The 21,548-nt window shown below is 41.5% G+C and overlaps 1 protein-coding gene across 11 annotated transcripts in view; it reads left to right on the top strand.

Annotated features, from left to right (window-relative positions):
• syne2a (spectrin repeat containing, nuclear envelope 2a) overlaps positions 1 to 21,548 on the top strand; it is a 108,689-nt gene that overhangs the window by 36,968 nt on the left and 50,173 nt on the right. For 8 of the 11 annotated variants that reach the window (XM_078173918.1, XM_078173919.1, XM_078173920.1 and 5 more), the window contains 19 exons: positions 44 to 2,521; positions 5,899 to 6,069; positions 6,968 to 7,123; positions 7,414 to 7,655; positions 7,774 to 9,811; positions 9,931 to 10,259; positions 10,363 to 10,507; positions 11,012 to 11,212; positions 11,420 to 11,679; positions 11,765 to 11,915; positions 12,337 to 12,480; positions 12,577 to 12,708; positions 15,973 to 16,155; positions 16,370 to 16,507; positions 16,859 to 17,044; positions 17,502 to 17,624; positions 19,117 to 19,299; positions 19,621 to 19,734; positions 20,728 to 20,826. In XM_078173918.1, the coding sequence (XP_078030044.1) occupies positions 44 to 2,521; positions 5,899 to 6,069; positions 6,968 to 7,123; positions 7,414 to 7,655; positions 7,774 to 9,811; positions 9,931 to 10,259; positions 10,363 to 10,507; positions 11,012 to 11,212; positions 11,420 to 11,679; positions 11,765 to 11,915; positions 12,337 to 12,480; positions 12,577 to 12,708; positions 15,973 to 16,155; positions 16,370 to 16,507; positions 16,859 to 17,044; positions 17,502 to 17,624; positions 19,117 to 19,299; positions 19,621 to 19,734; positions 20,728 to 20,826 (7,473 nt within the window). The remainder of the gene's footprint in view (positions 1 to 43; positions 2,522 to 5,898; positions 6,070 to 6,967; positions 7,124 to 7,413; positions 7,656 to 7,773; positions 9,812 to 9,930; positions 10,260 to 10,362; positions 10,508 to 11,011; positions 11,213 to 11,419; positions 11,680 to 11,764; positions 11,916 to 12,336; positions 12,481 to 12,576; positions 12,709 to 15,972; positions 16,156 to 16,369; positions 16,508 to 16,858; positions 17,045 to 17,501; positions 17,625 to 19,116; positions 19,300 to 19,620; positions 19,735 to 20,727; positions 20,827 to 21,548) is intronic. The other 3 variants (XM_078173924.1, XM_078173922.1, XM_078173925.1) reach the window with 2 other exon arrangements.

Raw genomic sequence — 21,548 nt, 5'->3', positions numbered from 1 at the left:
AATACAAGGATTTTGTGGTTAATATTTGTGCTCAATTTGGTAGGTTGCACAGGGCAGTCAAGGTCATTGTGAAGTGGAGTTGGACAAAGATTTGCCAGGCAGAGTTGTTGAAGAAACTTGTAGCAGCGAAAGTGATGCACCGTACTTGGCTTCTGCTGATGAAACTACAGCCATGTGTCCTCCTGCTTCTCCGTCAGCAATAAACAACAAAGAAAACTCTTCAAGTGATCAGAATGACAACAAACTTGAAACTAAAGGCCCACTGGAAACAGACAAAGAAGATGTCCCTAAGCAGTTCTCATCTGCAGCGGATGTTTTCAAATCACAACTTTTAACATCAACTCCACCAACATTCAACTTAAAGAAATCTGAACCATTGCAGGAAGACACTACCTCAACCCAGGACTCTAAGTCAACTATATACAAAGACAACACCAAAGAAATCACTTCAGCACACTGTGTCACACCCCTGGTTGGATCCCCAGGGACAAAGCCAGACAGCACCCCTCTTTCTTACCCTGAAAGTGTGTCTGAGCATTTAGCAGCACAATCAGAGACGTTTAAGGCAGTCACAGATGCTCATGAAGAACACTGTGAGGACATCGGTGTGACCCCAAAGAAGGTGTATACAATAATGTTAGACATAGAGCCACAGGACACGCAGAAAATTGAAAGTGTTGGTCCAGATGCACCCAGATGTTCTCAGGGAGCAGAGCTTTGTGATACAACACTCACAGAAGTTTCAACTATTCCTGAGAAAAATTCTGGACTCTTAAACAGTCCTGAATCAGACTTTCAAGGCTTTCTTCTAGCCGCAGATACAGATATATCGAAGCCACTTGCCGATGCCCCAGAAACTGAGAAGTACCGTGAGGATATCAGTGAGAGCTCAGATAAAGTGTATACAATAGTGTTGGACATTGAACCACAGGACACGCAGAAAAATGAAAGTGTTGGTCCAGATGCACTCAGATGTTCTCAGGAAGCAGAGCTTTGTGATACAACGCTCACAAAAGTTTCAACTATTCCTGAGAAAAATTCTGGACTCTTAACCAGTCCTGAATCAGACTTGGAGAGCCTTCATCTAGCCGCACAAACAGATACACTGAAGGCACTCACTGATGCCCCAGAAAAGGAGAAATACTGCGAGGATGTCAGTGAGAGTTCAGATAAAGTGTATTCAACAGTGTTGGACATAGAGCCACAGGACATGCAGAAAAACGAAAGTGTCGGTCCAGATGCACTCAGATGTTCTCAGGCAGCAGAGCTCTGTGATACAACGCTCACAGAAGATTCAACTATTCCTGAGGAAAAATCTGGACTCTTGAACAGTCCTGAATTAGATTTTACAAGCCTTCATCTAGCAGCACAAACAGATACATCGACAGCACTCACTGATGCCCCAGAAAAGGAGAAATACTGTGAGGATATCAGTGAGAGCTCAGATAAAGTGTATACAATAGTGTTGGACATAGAGTTGCCTGATTTCAAGCCACAGGACAGTGTTGGAGCCAGCAGACCAGATGTTCTCAGCTGTTCACAGGGGGCAGAGCTTTGTGATACAACGCTCACAGAAGTTTCAACTATTCCTGAGAAAAATTCTGGACTCTTAAACAGTCCTGAATCAGACTTTCAAAGCCTTCATCTAGTCGCAGATACAGATATATCAAAGCCACTTGCCGATGCCCCAGAAACTGAGAAGTACCGTGAGGATATCAGTGAGAGCTCAGATAAAGTGTATACAACAGTGTTGGACATAGAGCTGCCTGATTTCAAGCCACAGGACAGTGTTGGAGCCAGCAGACCAGATGTTCTCAGCTGTTCACAGGGGGCAGAGCTTTGTGATGCAAAGCTCACAGAAGTTTCAAGTATTCCTGAGACGGAATCTGGACTTCTTACAACATTGGCGAGTCCCGAATCAGATAAAACAGGCACGGAAAATCATTCTTTAAAGAGCTATGCATTAAATGAGTCTCAAGTGACACACTCGCTGCCAGAAAACCCCTCAGCATTAGTAACTACAGAGTTGGACGGGGTAAAATCCACAAGTGCCGAATTATCATGCAAGGAAAAGTCAGAAACCCCTAAATTGATGCACAGTGAGGTGTTGAATTCCTCCAGCTCATGTGGCACTGTTGCTGAATGTCAGCTCACCGGTGCACACACAGCAGAAACAACATCTCCGGATGTCAAACAAGAGGAGACGACAGATTTCTGTCACGCTGCAAAGCAAACAATGAGCTCAGTCTTTTGCACTGCGGAGGGAGATGCCATAACCGCAACACAAATACCTGCTGGTGACAATAAACAAATGAATGTTGCTGACACTGCACAGAGCAAAGGTACAGGACAGCTGGAGGTGGCAGATGGAGAAAAAACAGAAGAAGCAAGTGACCCTGAACACCTGGAGTCCAAACTTTTAAAAGGGCCAAAAAGACGAGAAAAAGCTACGCCGCTGTTTGAAGAAAGTGAATGGAAGGTAGCTGCATCGCTGGAGGACACTGAGGTGACACAGAAACAGGTAGATGTCATGTTAAAAATAATTGGTTTCCTACTTTTGCTTCCTTGAATCATCCTTCTTCTCAGAATTTGCTTCACTGGTCTTTTAAGGTAGTGGTTTCCAACATTTCTGGATTGTGCATCCCCAAAACAAAGCATTGTTTTCTTGTTTACTCTGTCAGTTCCACCAGAAAGTGATTTTTACACTTGTTCTGAAGGCATAAAGAGTTCACATTATGGAGCAAATCACTAAAACAACCAAAGACTAGAGGAAAATATGGAAATGTATCCTGGTAATCATTCATTGACCTCTCAAATTTATCAAGAAGTAACCTGATACTGAAAACAATTTAAATGCTAAGGCTATTTAAGCCACAGTGGAAGTAGTACAACATAATGGAGTGCTAACAGGAAATGAGAAGGCAGAGAGAGACAGTAAGAGGACACTCAACCAAGGTTTCAGCTGGACTCAAACATGGGACACTGTGATTACATCCTTTAAAATCATTAGAGCAACAAAGTCTTAAAAACAGTAATAAAACTTTGAGCTTGTTGAATGATTAAAAAAAAAACTGCTGGCAGAAGACCCAGATGTCCCAGCTGAATCCACAGTCCTGTTTTTCCTAAACTGCACTTATCAAACAGGGTCTACTTTGACATTTACAAACCACTCTTCTTCCCCTATCTTACCTTCATGTGAGAGAAGGTGACATTTTATCCTAAATTCAATCCTAAATTTAGCTGAAACTTGCTTTTAGTTTATTTATTCCTCCCACTATGTGGCATTTCAGTGTTGTACTTTTGCCAAGTCCAGTCATACAGTTTTGACATTCTTTTTGTGGAACATTGGTCATCCAGTGGAAAGAAATGTATTTTTGCAACTGTCCTAAAATGACGCAAGTACTAATGGTCCCAGTTTTAAACATGTGGTTAACAGCCACAGTTTCTCACCAAAACTGTGTGGTTAGGTTTAGATAAAAGATCATGGTTTGGCTTAAAACAAGTCCGCTTCTTATGTATTAATTGCATTGTAATACCATGGTTCTGAGTAGTATCACGATACCACAGCGAAAATGAGGCAGATGTGCCTTTTGTCACTTATGAAAAGATAAATCACTTTTCTATAATACATCAATGACATTTCAGTGGAATAAATTACTTATTGACTTATTCATACTTCAAAAACAGCACCAATCAGTGATTAACATAGGGGGGATCAAAATAAAATAAATAAATAAAATAAAAATCAACCAGCCACCCTCCTCCCCTGACAAGTAAAGAACAGTCCCTTCATAAGTAATGAACAGTCCCTAAAGTGCGGTGAGGTCTGTGGGCCGTTACTGCCAGAAAGAGAGAAATGTGAAAGGCTCGTTTCTCCTCTGACACATCACATACCTGTGTTCGGCTGGCTCGGCTGTTCAGGTACTTCTGGGCAGTCATGACACCAAGAAGAGGATATTATTGGAACCGACTTCTCCGTCGCCAGTAAGCCGATGGCTGCCGTATTTGACAGGAATACATTAACGTTACTGTCTGTGTCTGTGACCCCTGTTCAACCCACAACCGATGGGATTTGCCTTTCGTTTCTGCTGCTGGTTGAAATCTGTAGGCTGCTCGCACAGCGTGCTGAATGATTTAAGCCTATTTTGCTCGCTCAAAACTATTTTTAGTCGCAAATGCGAGTGCCGTGACGGACGGATCGCCACACTACCGACATTTTATTCCGCCCATCACGGCACGCCGTTTGATTGCGTTATCAAAACGGCGCTATTATTCGGCCTTGCCTTTAACTTATTCCACCGAATACCGAATGTGTGTTTTTTTGCAATATTCGGCCGAATATATTCGGTTAGCGAATATTCAGTGCATCCCTAACACAAACCCTGGTCTCCTGGGTGAAAGTCCTATGTTTGTTTGATCCATCCACTACACATATCTCCCACCTTGTGCAGACTTTGTTGCTCTTTATACTAGGTCATCTGACTGGAAGTTGCTGTCCAACAAAAAACTTAAATATGGGTAGCAATAAGCTGCTTGCACTTCCACTTTTTGGGTGAGGGTGGGCTGTATTTTCTCGTGACAGATGGATGAAATCCATGTAGCATATTGCCTTGATTCCTCCACAGAATGACTCATAAACTGCACAAAACAATGATGCACTACAGTATGCAACAAAAACGCAAAAGTGCATGTTGAACAATGAAAACAGGCCTACATATAACTTACACTCAAACATTAGACTCTCAGTCTTGATGAGGACGATGGAGCAAAGTCTTTCTTGAAGAAAAAAAAAGCATGGAAAGTTACACCCATTCAGGAATGATCCACCAGCTCAGCCTCCATTAGCTCCTAAGACAGATAAGAAATGAGTTTGAAAGCAGGCTAACAATAAAGATGATGAGGCAGAAATAGACAGCTAGACTTGCACTGACATCCACAGAAACAAAGGAAGTATCTGCCTTTAATACCAGTAAAAAAAGAATAAGACAGTTGCCTGGAAGACAGGAAAGAAAACACACATTACTACTTGACTACTGTTGATACTATTTTTTTGCCTCCTGCAAATGTGCTAGATTTAATGCTGATGATGCGTTCACTGCTCCTCAGTCATTAGATGTGTTTTGATAAATACAAGCCATGGTGCTCAAAGGGATTGAGGAATTTCTCACAAGGATAATCTGTCATTATTGTCAATAATAACAGCACTCCGTCTCGCTGTAAATAGCTGACATTTGTGTCAAAGGACAAATGCTGAGCATCTTCAAATGTACCATAATATCTGTAATTAAGAAACCGTAAATTTCCTGACCTTATTTGGCCGCTAATTAGATTTATTAAAGGGTGTTAAAAGGGTGTTGTTACATTGGTCATATGCAACTAAATGTTGACACTTCTTCTTCTGAGACAGAAATATTTGACTTCAACAATATAAGATATTCTTTTTTGTGCTGTTTTCCCCCCAAACCAATCAGAAGCTTGCTGTATGTTTTCAAACTCTCTTCCCGCTCTACCTGCACCCTGCTGCAAGACACATCTTGGTCATGCCGAAAATATTTCACAAGGCACCTCCCCTGTTTGTAATCCAGTAACCTAGCAGTTCATGTCATGTTTTGGTGTTTGCCCTGTCTACCCAAGTTATAACAGATCACTTAATTCTTTTGAGAAGCAAGGGAGGAAGCACGTTATAGATGAATAGAGTCCCTCTCCCTCGGGGCAGACTGCTCCCTACTCAGGCACATTCTTGTGTTAACTGTACTGACTCGCCAGGCCACCGGCAACATAGTAGTATTTACCACTGTGTAGCAGGGAAAGAACAGGAAGCTCTGTTATTATAAGTGGACAAACACGGGGAAGGAGGACGCTTAAATGTGACACCACCCCTGTCTTATGTGTTTGTAGCGTCAGAGACAAGAAAGCATGGAGCCTGAGAGGACAGCGCCGGGTCTGGAAGCTGATCTGCAGGCTTGGGAGGCGACAGGTGGATCAACAGAGTCCTACAAACAAGAGTCCACCATGCAGGATGTTTTGTCTGAGATCCAGAGCTTGGTGGAAAGAAGTAACATAATAAATGTGAGTATCAACTTGTTTTATGGAATAAAAAACAGTTTGCTGCACCTCTTTCATTTAGATCTACTGTTGCAAAACATGTTGCTGTGAGTTAATACACTGATTTGTTTAAGTCTGTGTGTGTGTGTGTGTGTGTGTACAAAAGTTTAAATTCTGAGCTGACTGAAGGACTTAAAAACACAGGTTATTTATTCACTGTTAATGGCACTAATGTGTTCCGTTTAGTAGCACACAGTTTGTTTATTAGACACAGAAATGAAAGATTTCAGACTTTAAACATAACTGCATCCCTCAGAGGGTCCAGTAACAGCAAGAAGTCTTATCTGTTAAGCAGTGAACAGATAAGAGCAGCAATGTTTTGATCAATGTTTGTATATATTCCCATGATGCTGCTGACAGGAAGATCCACAAGATGGACCGGTGACATGCAATGATTTCCTGCAGGGTCATCAGTGGGTCTAATTACTCACAGTATACAGTCTGTGACTTGTGGTGCCACAGTTTGACTCTTATTTTCAGTGCTAAGTGTGATATTGTTTGACTTTGGAAGACTATTCATCATGAAGACACGTATAACCTTGACAAGAAGAAAACTAAAAGAAACAACCAAACAAATGTGTGCAATTTTATCGGTCTCTGGTTATTTCTGGTCATTGCATTGCAGATAGATCAATGTTGTTCATTTTACCTGTATTTTCATGATCAGATAATTTACTTCTCAAGGAATAATACCAACATTTTCTTAATACCAGGTTCTAAAAATGTGAGAATTTGATTGTTTTTCTTTGTTTTATGAGATAGTAAATCGATCATTTTGGGGGTTTGGACTACTGGTCAAACAAAACAAGCAGAATAACTGACAACAGTTTCCCCACTATTTTAAAATTGTTTATTATTATAGCGGACACCACACATTGATTTAAACTGGTACCTGAAGTCTTCTCCTGGTGAACCAGAGATTCGCTTGGTACGAACTGTCCAAAAAGTTCTGGCATGTCGCTACCAACCAGCACGACTCGATGTCACTGCAATGGCCAAACAACTGCAGGAGGCAGAGGTATTTTGCACTTCAGTTTACCTCTTTTCCTTCTTTATGTCAAATATACTTAGCAAAGCACTTCAGTTTGTTGTAGCTGAATGTTTTTCTAAATAAGGTAAAATGAAGTAAAATGTAAATGTGTATCTTTCTCACAAAATTTGAAATGTAGAAATGTTAAAAAAAAAAAGGGTTCAGTTCTAACCCACAGCTCTTTGCTGCATATCATCTCCTTTCTCTACACTTTTCCTGTCACTCTTAAGCTGTACTATCAAAATTATTTCATCTCATGTCTGTTCTGTCCGCTGTAGGACTACAGGCGCTGTGTGCAGGAGCAAGTGGCTACTATCAAAAGCATGAGCAGTGCAAGGATTTGTGACCCAGTGGCCTTGAGAAGAGTTGAAGGACAGTGTTGTGCTGCACTGCTGGATGCCTCTGCCACAGCGCAGGTCAAAGCAACACAGCTTGATCAGGTCAAACAGTATCACAGACAGATGAAGATCACCAGAGCTTTTATGGAGGTTGTAGCCACTGAGAAAGACAAAATGAGCTTGTGAGTAACTGATTTAAAACTGAGCTTAGTTAATACAATTAAGTTATCATCAACTTAATTGTATTTTTTGTGTACCTGATACACAAAACAATCACTCATTTGTTGTTTTTTATTTCAGAAATACTTTAGGAAGCAGCGCTCTTCAGGCTGACAAACTCCACGCCCTGCTGCAAACCATGGTACAGAAAAAAGACATGATAGATGGGCTCCTCCAGTTAGGTAGCCAGTTGTCGGTCCACTTGAGCAACGCTGAGAGTTCAGGTGCTCTTCTTGCCCAGCTTGGAGATGTCCAGGAAGAATGGAGACTTTTAGAAGGAAGTATCAAACGAGCTCTGCAGCACGCCTCAAGCTCCACCTCTCAATCCTCTCTCTTAATAAAAGAGGCCGAACTGCTTAAAGCCAAGCTTGAAGCTCTCCAGAAATCCGACTTTCAAAGCCACAACAGCAAAAGTGCTTTAGAATATGTTTGTCTGACCACAGACCTCAAGCTGTACAACCAGCTTTATCTGCACTTACAGTCCCAGTCAGATGCTCTTGTGCATTTCTCTCTTGGTCAGAAAGAGAAGGACGAGATCAGACGTAATCTTAAGGAACTGGGGTCCTTGCTAAATGTCACCAAGGGTAAGTTTGACACTTCCACATTCAGCTGTGGCAGCATTTCTTCTGCTAAGATCAACAAGCAACTACAAGACCTGATTATATGGGCCAAGCAGGCAGAAAACCACATCTCTATTGGGAAAAAGTTAGCTCTTTTCCCAGAGGAGGCTCGTTTTCAGATTACTGAGATGAAGAAATTCCAAAATGATATCTGGTTTAGAAGATCCAAGATGCAAGAAGAAGTTGAGCATATGAAAGATGTAGTCTCTGATATGGAAAAGGAGGAAAGTGATCACGTGTTGAAGACAGTAGAAGACCTGTATGAGGCCATTGCTGACAGCTTGGATCATGTTCTTGATACCATGAAGAAAAATCTGCAGGAGAGGGAGAAACTTTTATGCCAGCTCGCTAGCATGGATGCCTGGCTAGCAGAAACACATGCTGAAAGAGATCCCTGCACCCATGTTGACAATGTCTCAAAAGCTAACATCAGAAAGCTGGAGAGCAAGCTAAAAAGTCACAAATCAGCCACAGTGGAGATCGAAATCCAACTGAAACAGGTGGAAGCAATGGGAGAAATTTGCAAGGAAATAGCTGTAGGGTTGAGTCCAGGAGAGAGCCGCTACCTTGTCAACAGACTGTCAGGCCTTTGGACAGAATTAGATGGATTGTTAGCTCATGAGAAAGCAGCCAGCTGGGAATTGGAGGAGCTGATTCATGAGCGAACCACTTCAGATGAGGAGTTAGCCACCATCCAGGCTAGCTTAAAGCAAATCTCCACCGATGTGGAGCAGCAAAGATTCCCTTTAACACAGGAAACCCTTTCAACAATTGCACATTTGAAGCACATGCTAATGGAGCATCAATGTCAAGCACAAGAGCTTGAGCACTGCCAGGAGGCCAAGCGAAGCTCCCTGCTGAGCACCATTGGGGAACTGCAAGACCAATGCAAAGCTCTGACTATTAATGCTACTGAGCAAGACAAATATCTGCACCTGAGGAGACAAATGGAGGAATCTAGAGACATTACAAAAGAGCAAATCCAGCGTGCCAAAGATAAAACAATAAGTGTGGTAGAGAGGTTCAGACTGTGCCAAATACTCCTGGTTGAGCTTCCCCTGTTGAAGACACAGTGTCAAGAAGCAGCAGACCAATTGGAGGCTGTAGCTCAGGAGTTGTACCCATCTGAGCTGAATGCAGAGAGGCAGAGGATCCACCACACTGTGGAAACTTTAGTCTCCTGGGAGTTCTCTGTCACAGATGATATCAAAAAGCTAGAGGCCAAGCTTCTGCGAGGTCTGCAGTTTTCCTCCGAGCTTCCCAACTTAAAAGAGCTTTTCCTAACAACAAGAGCAGAGCTGGCGGAAGCCGAACCAGTAAATCCAGATGAAAGAGCCATTGATACTGCACTTAGAAGAAATTGGGTTATTTGGAGAAATATGGAGTCTGGGATGAGGGTGTTGGAAGGTCTGGCACGGAAAGAAAAGGTTAACCTGAAGAACTACAAGGACCTGTACTCTCTTAGGGATGCAACCATGCAAGAGTGCCATTTACGAATGGTAAGCATGAATGATCTGAAAAAATACAGCCTATTTTTAGAGAATTTTTAGCTTTGCAATTCATATTTTTGTGTTGTTTTATCTGAACTATGTTTGATCATGTAACATGTATCCAACAGGAGAGTTTATGCCAGGCGAGAGAATCCCTGAAAGACTACCAGTGGGCTGCTCAAGGAGCAATAGGCTTCCTTCATAATGCTGAATCCACCTTCTTATCAGCTACCGGAGGGTTTTTGGACTGTACTGAGGAGAAAAGACAGACCCAGCAGGCTCTAGAAGCCCTTGAAGATGGATTTCAGGCTCATATAAGCCACCTTGCAGACCTGGTGCCCCAACAACCCTGCCTCTCCTGCCCAAAGCAGCTTCACATCAGCATCCTCAGTCAGTTGTTGGTGGGAAGAGCCATACTCGAGGCCCAAGCCCAGCTCAGGCTGGAGTCCTTGCAGAGGTACTGGTTGTTCTCACCTCAATGAAGTGCTTCGGCATAGCGTTTGTTGTGATTATTTTTTTGTTTTTCTAAATGAAACATTTAAAAGCCAAATTTCTCACAGGTGTGAAATAAGTGGGCCAAGCCACAGGAAGTGCCATGAAGACATACGTCAGCGTCTTTCAGGGCTTGAAACCAAGCTTTCAGACTGTGCCGCAGTACAAGTGACATCGTATGACAAATGTGTTGCCCAACAAAAAAGAGCCAAAGTAGGTTTGATGCAGCATTTGTTTGAGTATACATTTGTCTACATGTATCGGATCTACTTGAACCTTGCAGGTCGAAGACTTTGACAGTTTACAACGGTTAGCTTTTAGCAATGCTAACAGCATGTCTCTATGGGTGCCTCTTTGGTCCAGACTGAAATATGGACCGAAGAGCTATGGATGGGTTACCAACCAACTATGGATTACCAGAGATTTTTTACAAATATTCATAGACACTAAAGGACAAATCCTTTCCTGAATTTTTCTCTTGTGCAATCATCAGGTTTATTGGTTGGTCAGATGGATGGATTTAGCTATTAAAGCACCTGTATGACTTAAAAGCATAGCTGTGACTCTTACTCCTTATTTTACCAGTTTGGAGTAGCACATGTACCATTTTCATAGGAATACACTGGAAATTTTGACTGACATGTCGTATATGTAAAAGAAAACGAATGCTGCCTGCTTCAGATTTTAACTTGAGCTTCATTCCATCTCTTCAATAAGCTTCTGATGGAAGATCTTCGCAGCCTTGCTGGTAAGATAGAAGAACTGAGAGCTGGATGTCCGATGCAGGGCTGTGGGGTTGGAAAGGGTGGCGAGCTGGGCGCCTTCTGGAGACGCTGGGTATCATTACGCCGTGGTGTCGGCCTACTGATGGCACATACAGAACAGAGAGGAGAGGAATGGAAGGACATCACTACAAGTGTGAGTTTTACCAACAACAGATCCTCTTACAGCTTTTGCATCCAAATATAACCTAATGTTCAGTAACATGTATAAATGAATACAAACAAACAAATAAATAAATGCAGTTTCATTCACAGTTTACAGTTTATATCAAAAACAAGCCGTAAAGGACAGAGCAAAGTAAGACACAGATATACTGAGGAATAATTCCATTCTTTTGTTTAGATGGAGCAGTGCTGCAGCTTGTTGGCCAGTCTTCAAGCCGAGGTTCCTGACTCCGCCACTGTGAGCTTCACTCAAGAGGAGCCCCTGGAGCTTCTGGCTCAGGCTGAGATACACCAGGCGGGGCTGGAGCAGGAGCAGCAGGCCTTAGCCTCCCTGGAGCATCGACTGGAGCACGCCCTGAGCTTATCTAGGTCCCAGGAGCCCATCAGCCCCGGACCTGTGGGCAAAACACTAGTGAAGATCCAAGAGAATGTCAGGAGGTGGGGTTTGTTTGATTTTGATATACATGATGAAATCGATTACTCATTAATGTCATGGATGCTGAGGTGCTGATGTGCTCCACAGCTTAAAAGAAAGAAACCTGCTGGTGGTAGCTGCGGCTCAGGCAGAGGAGAAAGAGAGACAGCAGGTCCAAGAGGAGATAGAAGAGTTGGAGCGACACATGTTTGACCTTCTTCCTGCGCTGGAAGCCTGCTCGAATCCAATAAAACAACAGGTCAGCTTCTTTTTTATGCTTTATAGTCCAAGTTTGAAACCTGGAGTGTGAGATTTGTAAAAAGGCAGTTCAGGTGACATTTAGAAAAACAAAAAATATGACATTTTATTCACGAGCAAAATAGTGACAAACAAAAACTCAAGAGGGTTTTTTGTTCATGTTTTCATGTTATGTTTAAAATATGTTTCCTTTAATGTCAGGAGTTGCTTAGAAGCCCTTCACAGCATCAGTGAGAAATAAGAATTTTGTTCAATGGCCAGTTTTTGTCAGATGCAGCTACAGACCAATTTAACTGGAAAATTAGTTAAACAAATTTGGAAATGAGGGGCTTAATGTTAAACATTTGACCCCATCTTGCAGTCTCTGGCTTTCATATTTCCGGTCCCTCTGAATTTATTCTCGTGCATTTCCACTCTGACAGGAGCTCAGGAAGGATCTGTCCTCCCAGAAAGCCAAACTAAAGCGCATCGTGGATGGTGTTCAGAGCCGGTACACTGAGATACCAGCTGATATCAGCAGAAGGTTACAAGAAGTTGAACTGTCTCTACAAACAGAAGAGGAGAAGGTAACTGGAAACAGGAATCCATCCTTAACGTTGCATGAGCTATCTCTGCGAAACCTCTTATATTTATCTAAATGTGTGTGTGTGGTTATTCTGCAGCTCATGGAGAAGAGCGACCCGGTTCGGAAGTTGGCTCGTCAAGTGGCAGAGTTGGGCTCTGGCCTGGACAAAGTGACGGAGTTACTGGAGCAAAACAGTGCAACAGTCAGTGACGCTCAAAATGCACTCAAGGTAGTTTATTTGCTTTATGTTTACTTGTGTGTCTGTGTGTGAATGATGTTATGTAAACCTTGCTGATGTGCACAAGATGAAAGTTTGAAAGTTTTAATATTCTTCATGAATGTCTTGTAAACTTGTTTTAAACATAATTTATTTATCTGAATTAATCAGTCTTCAACACATACCACTTTTTATCCTTTTTGAATTTCACAGATGTAAAATCTGTCAGCACCAACATTAGCCTCTGCTAGCTATGTTTGCTATCATGCAAATGTAAATGTAGACTGTAAGAGGATGGGTGGCTAACCCATAGATATCATATACATTAGATGCCTTGTTGACGGCTTCGGCCCATTTCAGCGATGCCTCAACTTCGTCGCCATCTTGGTGAGGTCACTGCCGGCTGGCTAGTACTGTTGTGTATGGAGATAGGTCTACCAAACTTTCTCTTACTGCAACTCACTTAAATCTGAACCGATTTTCACGAAATTTGGTTTATTATAAACATGTTGAAACCCTGGTTGACTGGTTGTGCAATACAGTGTGTAAATTCTCCCATATAGTGTTATTACATTGTAAAATACATAGCTCTAGAGGCTGTGCTTATTATTGTAAGTGGATTTAATTAATTCATTAATACACAAGCCTACCCCTCTAACATAACCTCGCTTCTGCAGACAGTTGCCATTATGCTAACAATGTCATATTGTACGCTAAATATCATATTTTTATTTTCATTCATCCATTTTTATGCATCCACATTGCACACATAACCTACTTTTCATATTAAAATAACTGGATTCAAATCCTCTATATTTTGCTGGTATAGAATAGTTAAAGGTAAGGTTCCCCTTTAAAATTAAACTTTCTTCAAACATCTCAAATGTGAACAAAAGAAAAAAAAAAAAAAAAAAAAAGCACCAGGACCTCTGCAGGCTAGGTGTAATGGTACGACTGAGAGACCCAGGAAACCTTTAGCCTTCAGCAGTGTGCAGCCGGGCTTCTTTCAGGAACTCTGAAGGTCTTGCCCAGTTGAAGGAACCCAAAGGCGCCTTGAAGCCTTTGGCGCGTGGATTTTGACTGTTCATGACATCGAACAAGCAGTCAATCATCTGAAAAACAAAAACTCTCATATTCAAATAGGTTTAGCCATTGAATTTACTCCTAACTGGCTATTACATTTACCTCTGATCACACCAGATCTAAAATTAGCAAGGATCACCTCAACAAATTCCACAGTAGCTGAGCAATCCTGGTACTGTGGTTATCCTGTTTCTTTCAGCATGAGCAGAGCTTTTCCATTGGACTGGCTCAGGGTCTTTGCAGCTATCATCTTCTGTGTAGTGAAGTTGATGTGTTTGCTTGTGACCCTGTTTGCAGCCTGCAGACCTTCTTTTTCTCGGACTTCATTTAGTTGTGATATGTAGCTCCATTTTACTTGTCCTGCAGAGCTCAAAATGGTGCTGTATGCCTGCAACATGTTCCTGGCCAACTTGAGCATATGACATGCATCCATCATTACATAAACTCGCTCACCTGTTGAAGGGTGAGGGAAATATGTAGTCAGGGCATCCAAAGACTTCAGTTGCAGCTGGCATCCGAGCATTGTGCACATGCTGATATTGGTTGCATGCCCATCCATTGTCACACACAGGACTTTGATACCCTGCTCATGCAGTGCCTCAAATGCATGCACCAGCAAAACCTTCTGAGTTCCTGGTTTCAGTGTATTTGTAAGGAAGTAGGCGCCTTCCAGTAGTAGTAGCCTTCCAGTCTATGACCTAGCAGTCCAATTACCATGAACACAAGGGCCTCACTAGCCACACTTGTCTCATCCATGCTGTTGCAAAGATCCACAAAGTCAGACAATGTCTGAGTGTGGGAGTTGTACTGAACTTGTTTCCTGATGGCCATGGCATCCATCATAAGACACATTTGACTATATTTTGCCGGATTTTCCTCTCTCTTTTTTTTGAGCATATCCAAGTATTTAGTCCAGGCTTGCCATTGACAGAGTGCAACCACCTGTGTATAAAAAAACCCAGTGGCAGTCGAAGTGTCGTGACCATGACACTGAACCCCAGTTGCTCCCTGGGCGCCTTAATGGCAACCTGACTTTATCATTAAGCAAAGGTGAATTTCCCGGAAACTGGAATTTATTTATTTAACTTATTTATTTATGAATTTATTTACTTAATTTATTTTATTTGAGAGACTTATCTATTGCATCTCATTGCTTGAAAAAGACACTTACTCTATTCAGATGATCTGGAAAAGCAAACACTGAAGGGACCACACCTTCCTTCAAACGGACAGTTTGTCCAGTTCTGTCAAAATCTTGTGGAAGGAAATGAGAACTACACAAAACTGTTGTGTCACTGGGCTTGAACTCACCCCTTCGGAGAGCTACGGCCCACATTCTTCTTGCTTCCAGTTCCACTGAGAACCTTTGACACAAAAACAACGCCATTTCAAAGTTAGGTTAACTAGCAGGTAACATTACTTGAACTTAGCTAGATGCAATATATGGCTTGACATTACAGGAATGGACACTCAGCAAGTAACGTTAGCCTAGCTAACATTCAGCAAGTTTGAGCAGTTTGCTGAGCACACTGTCTCTAGTCAGAGCTGACCAAATACAGAAACTTTAGCTAGCACTAGCCAGCTTAGCTAACAGTAGCCGAGTTCATTACAGCAGACTGCTCTGACAAGGAATACAATAACGTTAGCTAACAAAAAAGACATAAATAGCCAACACGCATAACCTACAGAGCTAGTACTGATTCACCCTCCGCCCAAAACCAGAGCAGGAAAGCGCAGGTAGCTGGCTTTAGCCTAGCCATTACGGCTGCGATGTCTTAAGTGATCATCACGCTTTCATTAGCTAAGTCAGTGAACAGTAAAACACGATGAAATTGACACTTACTTGTGAAAAGTTATTCCATGGCCTCTATTTTCGACCGTTCGTCAGCTGCAGCCAAATGGGTTGATGCTTGATGCTTGATCCTGCAGTGAAGAGCTGCACCTCCACGTGTAGTCCATGACTGACCCAGGCTGACTGACTGACTCTCGACTTCACTTGTAAGTGTGGTGACTGCTGCAAGATGGCGGCGACGCAGATGAACAGTAGCCACAGGAATGAGTCATCTATGGGCTAACCTACCAAAAACCAAGTCTGGAACAATCAACTGAAACACTGTCCTAAAATCTGATGACTATCCAGGATTACATTGTCACTTCAGAGCCCCTACATATTTTGCATTGTATGTTCCTCAGCATGCGTGGGATGAGCTGGATGCCTGGCACAGCCGCTTGATGCTCCTTGAGAGCGAGGTGCAGGATCTTGCAGAGGAGCATCCGGACCAAGCCCACCAACTCATGGACCAACTCACCCACCCACTGCAGCTCTACCAAAACGCAGCGCAAATGACAGAGCAGCGCACCGCCTTCCTCAGCAAGGTCAGGAATACTATAATATATTCACACTGTACTGTGTTGAATGCAGGAAATACGGAGAAGTGAGGTCTTAAACACCATGGACCAGGAACTCATTATGTACTGTATATTGAAAATGCACTATATCACAGGAACATCAAGGTGGGAAGTGGCCTCTAGATATCTGTTTAAAAAAGTTCCATTCTGCTTCCTTATATTTTCTATACTTCTTTGTCAGATCCCTGAATGTCTTCAGGAGTTTGAAGACATTCTGTATGGCGCCACCTGCTGGTTAGACGAAGCCCAGTCATGGCTCGGTGCTCCCTGCTGCTTCACAACAGCCAGAGGCCTCCAGAATCATGCAAACTCCCTGCAGGTCAGTGATGCCGAGAACCAAGCAAATAAACATATTCCAATATGTATTATATCCTAAATATGTATTTTTTGTACTGTGCATCAGTGTTAATACAGTATATATTTTCTGTGTTGTATTTTTATTGATACCTCTGTCATCATGACATATTTGCACACCCTGTATACCTGCAGTTCATTCATAATTTCACTCATATATGTTTTGTAAAACCCACATTATAATATAGTTATCCTTAATGTATCTCCTCACTATTTCCGACTGCACATGTCAGGCTTCGTCAGTCATGGACCACAGGATCCACAAGTCACATATTTCATGTTAATGATGACTTTGATTTTAAATCCTGAACTACAGCTGGTCCTGGACGACTCCGAGAGGATCAGACAGGCGCTTGAGGACTTCAGGCCAGTCCTGGATGAGATTTCTGACGTGTGTGACATCAGCACCCACAAGGAGAGGGTGGACCAGAATGACCAACAAGTAGACAAAATGCAACGCCAGATCCTAGAGCCACTCGAGCAGCTCCTGCAGGCTGTTTCGGTAAGAATTTTAAAAGAGGGGAATTTCAGGTTGTTAGTGACCCCAAATGGCACATTTTTTTTCTTTGACAACTTGGTTCCTCCCACTCAGTGACCAGGTCTGACACCTGACTTTTATCTGGGCAGATTACTGGACTCAGTGGTAGAAATGTTCTCTTGTTGTGTGGCCACAGTCTGAGATTTGGGACAGTAGTAAGGACTGGAAACACGAGGGAGCGAGAAACAAAAGTACCCAGGCAGAATTGAACCAGGGATACTGCGGCTACACAGTGTGCATGGATGAGACCCAAATTTGATATATTTTGATATAAAGTCAAGAGAAATACAATCAGTAGCATCTTAAAAAAATGCTTTGCCTCTGGGCATTTATGTTCTTGTGCGTGCAGCATGTGAAACAGTCTTGATCATTAAATGACAGGTCAAGTTGCCTAAAATCTTGCTGGCAATCTTCACTTCAGGTGGTGGAGGCAATGGAGGCAGAGCTGAAGACTATGGAGAAGAACGTCCCGAAGATCAAAGCGATTTTATCCTCTGTGGACGACTCCAACATATCTGTGTCGGAGCATCTTCACAACCGACAGGTGAAACAATGCATTTATAATTCCTGTCTACTAATCTCTTTTTATAGCAATGTACAGTACCGATGGCACATGCAGACAGCTGTATAATAGTAAAACTATGAAATACTTTAAATTAGAAAAGGATTTTAAAAACAAGAGCAAAAGAACTCTGTCCTAAAGGAATACTTCATCCCCTAAATGGCCATTTGTATATTAGATACTAACCCTGTGTTATGATTCCCCTGCGTAAAGAAAACTTCTATTTTCTCGCATGCCTGAGTAAAAGGGTTCCGTGTTTTACAACATCAACACTATATCAAAACATCTGCATACAAACTCTCACACAACTCGTGCAGTATAATCAAAGTTGTATGGTTCTAACTTCCCAAACAGACAACCTTTTTTGACAGAGAACTGAACTTAAAACTAAATTAATGCTCTTTTCAAAGCCAGATATTTTACCTCTCTGAACTGCTCTACCACTGTCTCAATTGGTTGTTTGTTTATATTATTGTGTGACTTTGCTAAATCCAGTTTAGATATTGGATTATCTCAGTGAAGCTATGCTGTGCAGGATTGTTTGTTGCTGTTTGTAAACACACTTGCTAGCAAAAGGGAAAGTATAAAGCCACAGAAGAGAGATTACACGCCCATAAACATCCCAAACACAAACAATAAGAAGAAAATAAGAAAATACAAGCACAGGGAGTCTTTTCAGAAAAATTCTCTGCCACACACTTCTAGCAGGCCATAATCGATGATTGAGAGGCATTACTTCTGTCTGAGTCCATACATTGTTTTTTAGGAAAATCCTGTATAGTATATCTTTAAGGATAGAAGCAAATAGTTCATACTGCAGCATAATATGACATTCCACAACTTCTTGACATCAGTGGTTTGACAGTATTAAAAAAATGAAAGTATGAGCTGTGAGGCAGTGCTGATTTCGCATTTTGTCATGTAGTCATGCAGACTGTAAAGACAATTGTCATTTTTAGAAACCACCATTTTGTAGCTTGACCATGCTCGCAAGTAAGGATTTCTCTGCCATTGTTGCATCAATGAGCATTTTTTGAATGTATTTTGGATTTTCCAAACATCCTAAAAGTGCAATATTAGATAGCTAAAGTAAATGTAAATTACAGTAAGTCGCACAGTGACGATTTAACACAGCTGCAAAACAAAACAAAAAAAAGTTACTGTCACAAGCAAAAAGTGATGCACCCTAGCCTTCAAATGGTTTTCATGTGTCAGTCACCTATAAAAGATTATTGGTTACATTTTTTCTGTTTCCAAATTAAAATGTTGGCAATACAGATGTACTATAACACCTATATTTCTTCTGCATTCTCAAGTATATCAGTAAATATTTTCAGTATTTCTGCTCCTTTTTCAACATCAGTTTGACTTTCATTAAAGGTTTTCTACAACAGACCTACATCTGTCATAGATCTACTCTCAGAATAAGCAACCAAGACAAAAATGTAATCGTTTTTTCTGTTTCGACCTGAAGGTGATCCTGGCCAACGTGCAGTCAATGCGGAGGACACTGGAGGAGGTGGAGAGATGCAAAGGAGAGCTTCACCTCCCAAAGGGAGCAGATGAGAGCCTGCTGGTCTTCTCCAGAGCCAGACTGCTCCTGCAGCCGCTCGAGGAGCTGGAACAACTCACCCAGCAACAAGCCACGCTGCTGGAGGTAGAGCATGAACTCAGAGTCCCCCTGCATATAGACAAAATAACTGAGTTGATCCTTTACTATAGAAGAGTTGGGAGGATAGATAAAAGGTATTTAGCAAGTACTTACAATGACATTACTTATTTAGCTGATTCAACTACAGTTTAAAGGTATAATAAGTAATATTTTCACATTAAAATGTATCTTTAATGTGATGTTATTTACACAGTCAGGGTTGTTCTGTGTCTCTGTTAGTGTTACCACTGTGTTGATCTTGTATGTTTATTATCAAGGGTTTACACTTGTCACATTCTCTCTTCTGTTTCTCTTTGACAAAAATAGAACAAGATTAGGGAGGAGGAACAAACCAGGAAGGATCTTGGTATCACTGCACTCTCTGATATTCCTGAGGAAGCACAGCAGCACGACAGATCTGCACTAAGACACTTAGTCCAGGTAATAATAATCACAATAAGGTAGAGTTCATCATCAAACACCTGCTAAAACAATAACACTAGTGTGATGTTTGAGTTTAACACTTTGAATAATAAGAATTAAACTAATTAAACGTGTCCTCTTTAATCATGTCATACTGACAGTTTCCAGTAGTCCACTTCCTAATTAAACTGCTTAGGGGAATAAAAGTTACAGTCATCAAGTCATGGATTCCTGCTGGTTGCTGATTTTTTTAAAGGTGTATTTTGAATGTGGAGCATCAAGTAAAATTGGTGAATCCTTCATGGACATCAGGCTTGGTGACTGTAATTTATTCTCTCTGTTGTCTGGAATTGGTTAAACCTGCCTGGTACAGTCCTGTCACCAAAAAGCATCAGCCTAAAACTTGCAATGTCCATTCTACTGGGCTGTGAGGCAGGTTCAACTAAAATCCTTGAAACTGAGTTTGTTTTTTGGGGAGTTATTCTGCTATTGTCCGGTATGTGACGTGCAAAACATCAAACATTAAGACTCAGTTTAGTTCAGTAAGCACAGCTTTTTGATATCTGTGGAGTCACATTTTGATTCCCTCAAGACTCCACATAGCAATTTAAAAAACAGTTGTTTCCATGGTAATAAGATAATACATTTATTCATTTGTTTATCATGAATCTTCCCCAAAAAATGAACAATCCTTTTAGATAAATATGTGTTCACTTCATTAACACACATCCGTCCATTAGACTTCATTAGTGAAGCCTTTTTCTTGTTTTACAGTCTAGTTTTGTGATCACATCTATCAGATTCCACATCAAATGAAAATATGAGAGATGGTTAATACAGCTAAATGAGTGGATGACTGCTAGTGGAGTGGTGGTGATATGCATCTTGGACAATAAGCCTCCTCTCTCCTCACTGATATTGCTTGAATATGATGGAAAAGTTATATTTAAGATAATTGAGAAAAAGAGACACAGTTTTGATCATATGATTCACCCTTATTACTGAAACCAGGAGGCTATTGAGGTCACTATTTCAGAGGAAGAGGAGGATGAGGAAAACGAGAGTTGTCACTCGTCGTCCTCTGACACACTAACATGCAGTATTCCAGAGGTAAATCTGAAAAATAATAACAGCTCAGGAGAGCATGTTTCTGGGTACTTCTTTATTATGGGTTTCATTCCAAAACATACTCAAAACTACTGTTCTTAAAACTTAATTGCTGAAAACCACTTGATTTGACCTGTTCAAGTCCTCACAAACAGATACATTTAAAGCTGTGGTAGGCTGTTTTTTTTAAGCTTTATTGGGCAAAAATTCTATAGTAACCGTTTAGCATGTTTTAATTGAAGTGGTCTGAAAGAAACTAAACTTCTGCACCTCTTCTTGGGTCTGTTTTCAGGTTTGAAAGACAGGAGACTTTGTCTAATCACTGGTTACTTCAGAGAGAGGGTGTTACTGTTGGCTGTTGTACAAATTCAGATGTGTGTGCATGTCCCTTTAGATGGTGAAAGCCTGACTGATTGGCGAAAAGAGAAAATTGCTATTCCAGCATTGGTAAAAACTGCCTACACTGCAAAGAAACCCAAAGACGAGACAGACTTATCAAAAAGAGAGTCTTCTGCTAACCTGAACTAAAGGCCCACGGCTGCAGCTAATTCAAGTTCATGAATATGTAGCAAGCTAGAGCATCGAATCACAGTATGGCATCTCAACCGGCTGTACAGGCCCACAAGATTGCAAACAAAACAGGATGGCAAGTCACATAGAACTGCCACAGTATTATAGCATACAGATCATGTTCAGCCTGATTGTGATGAACAACTAGTGCTCGG

This window comes from Epinephelus lanceolatus, chromosome 13 (genome assembly GCF_041903045.1).
Source record: "Epinephelus lanceolatus isolate andai-2023 chromosome 13, ASM4190304v1, whole genome shotgun sequence".
Taxonomy (NCBI): Eukaryota; Metazoa; Chordata; class Actinopteri; order Perciformes; family Serranidae; genus Epinephelus; species Epinephelus lanceolatus.
Note: the sequence above shows the minus strand (reverse complement) of the source record. Positions and strands in the feature narration are given on the sequence as shown.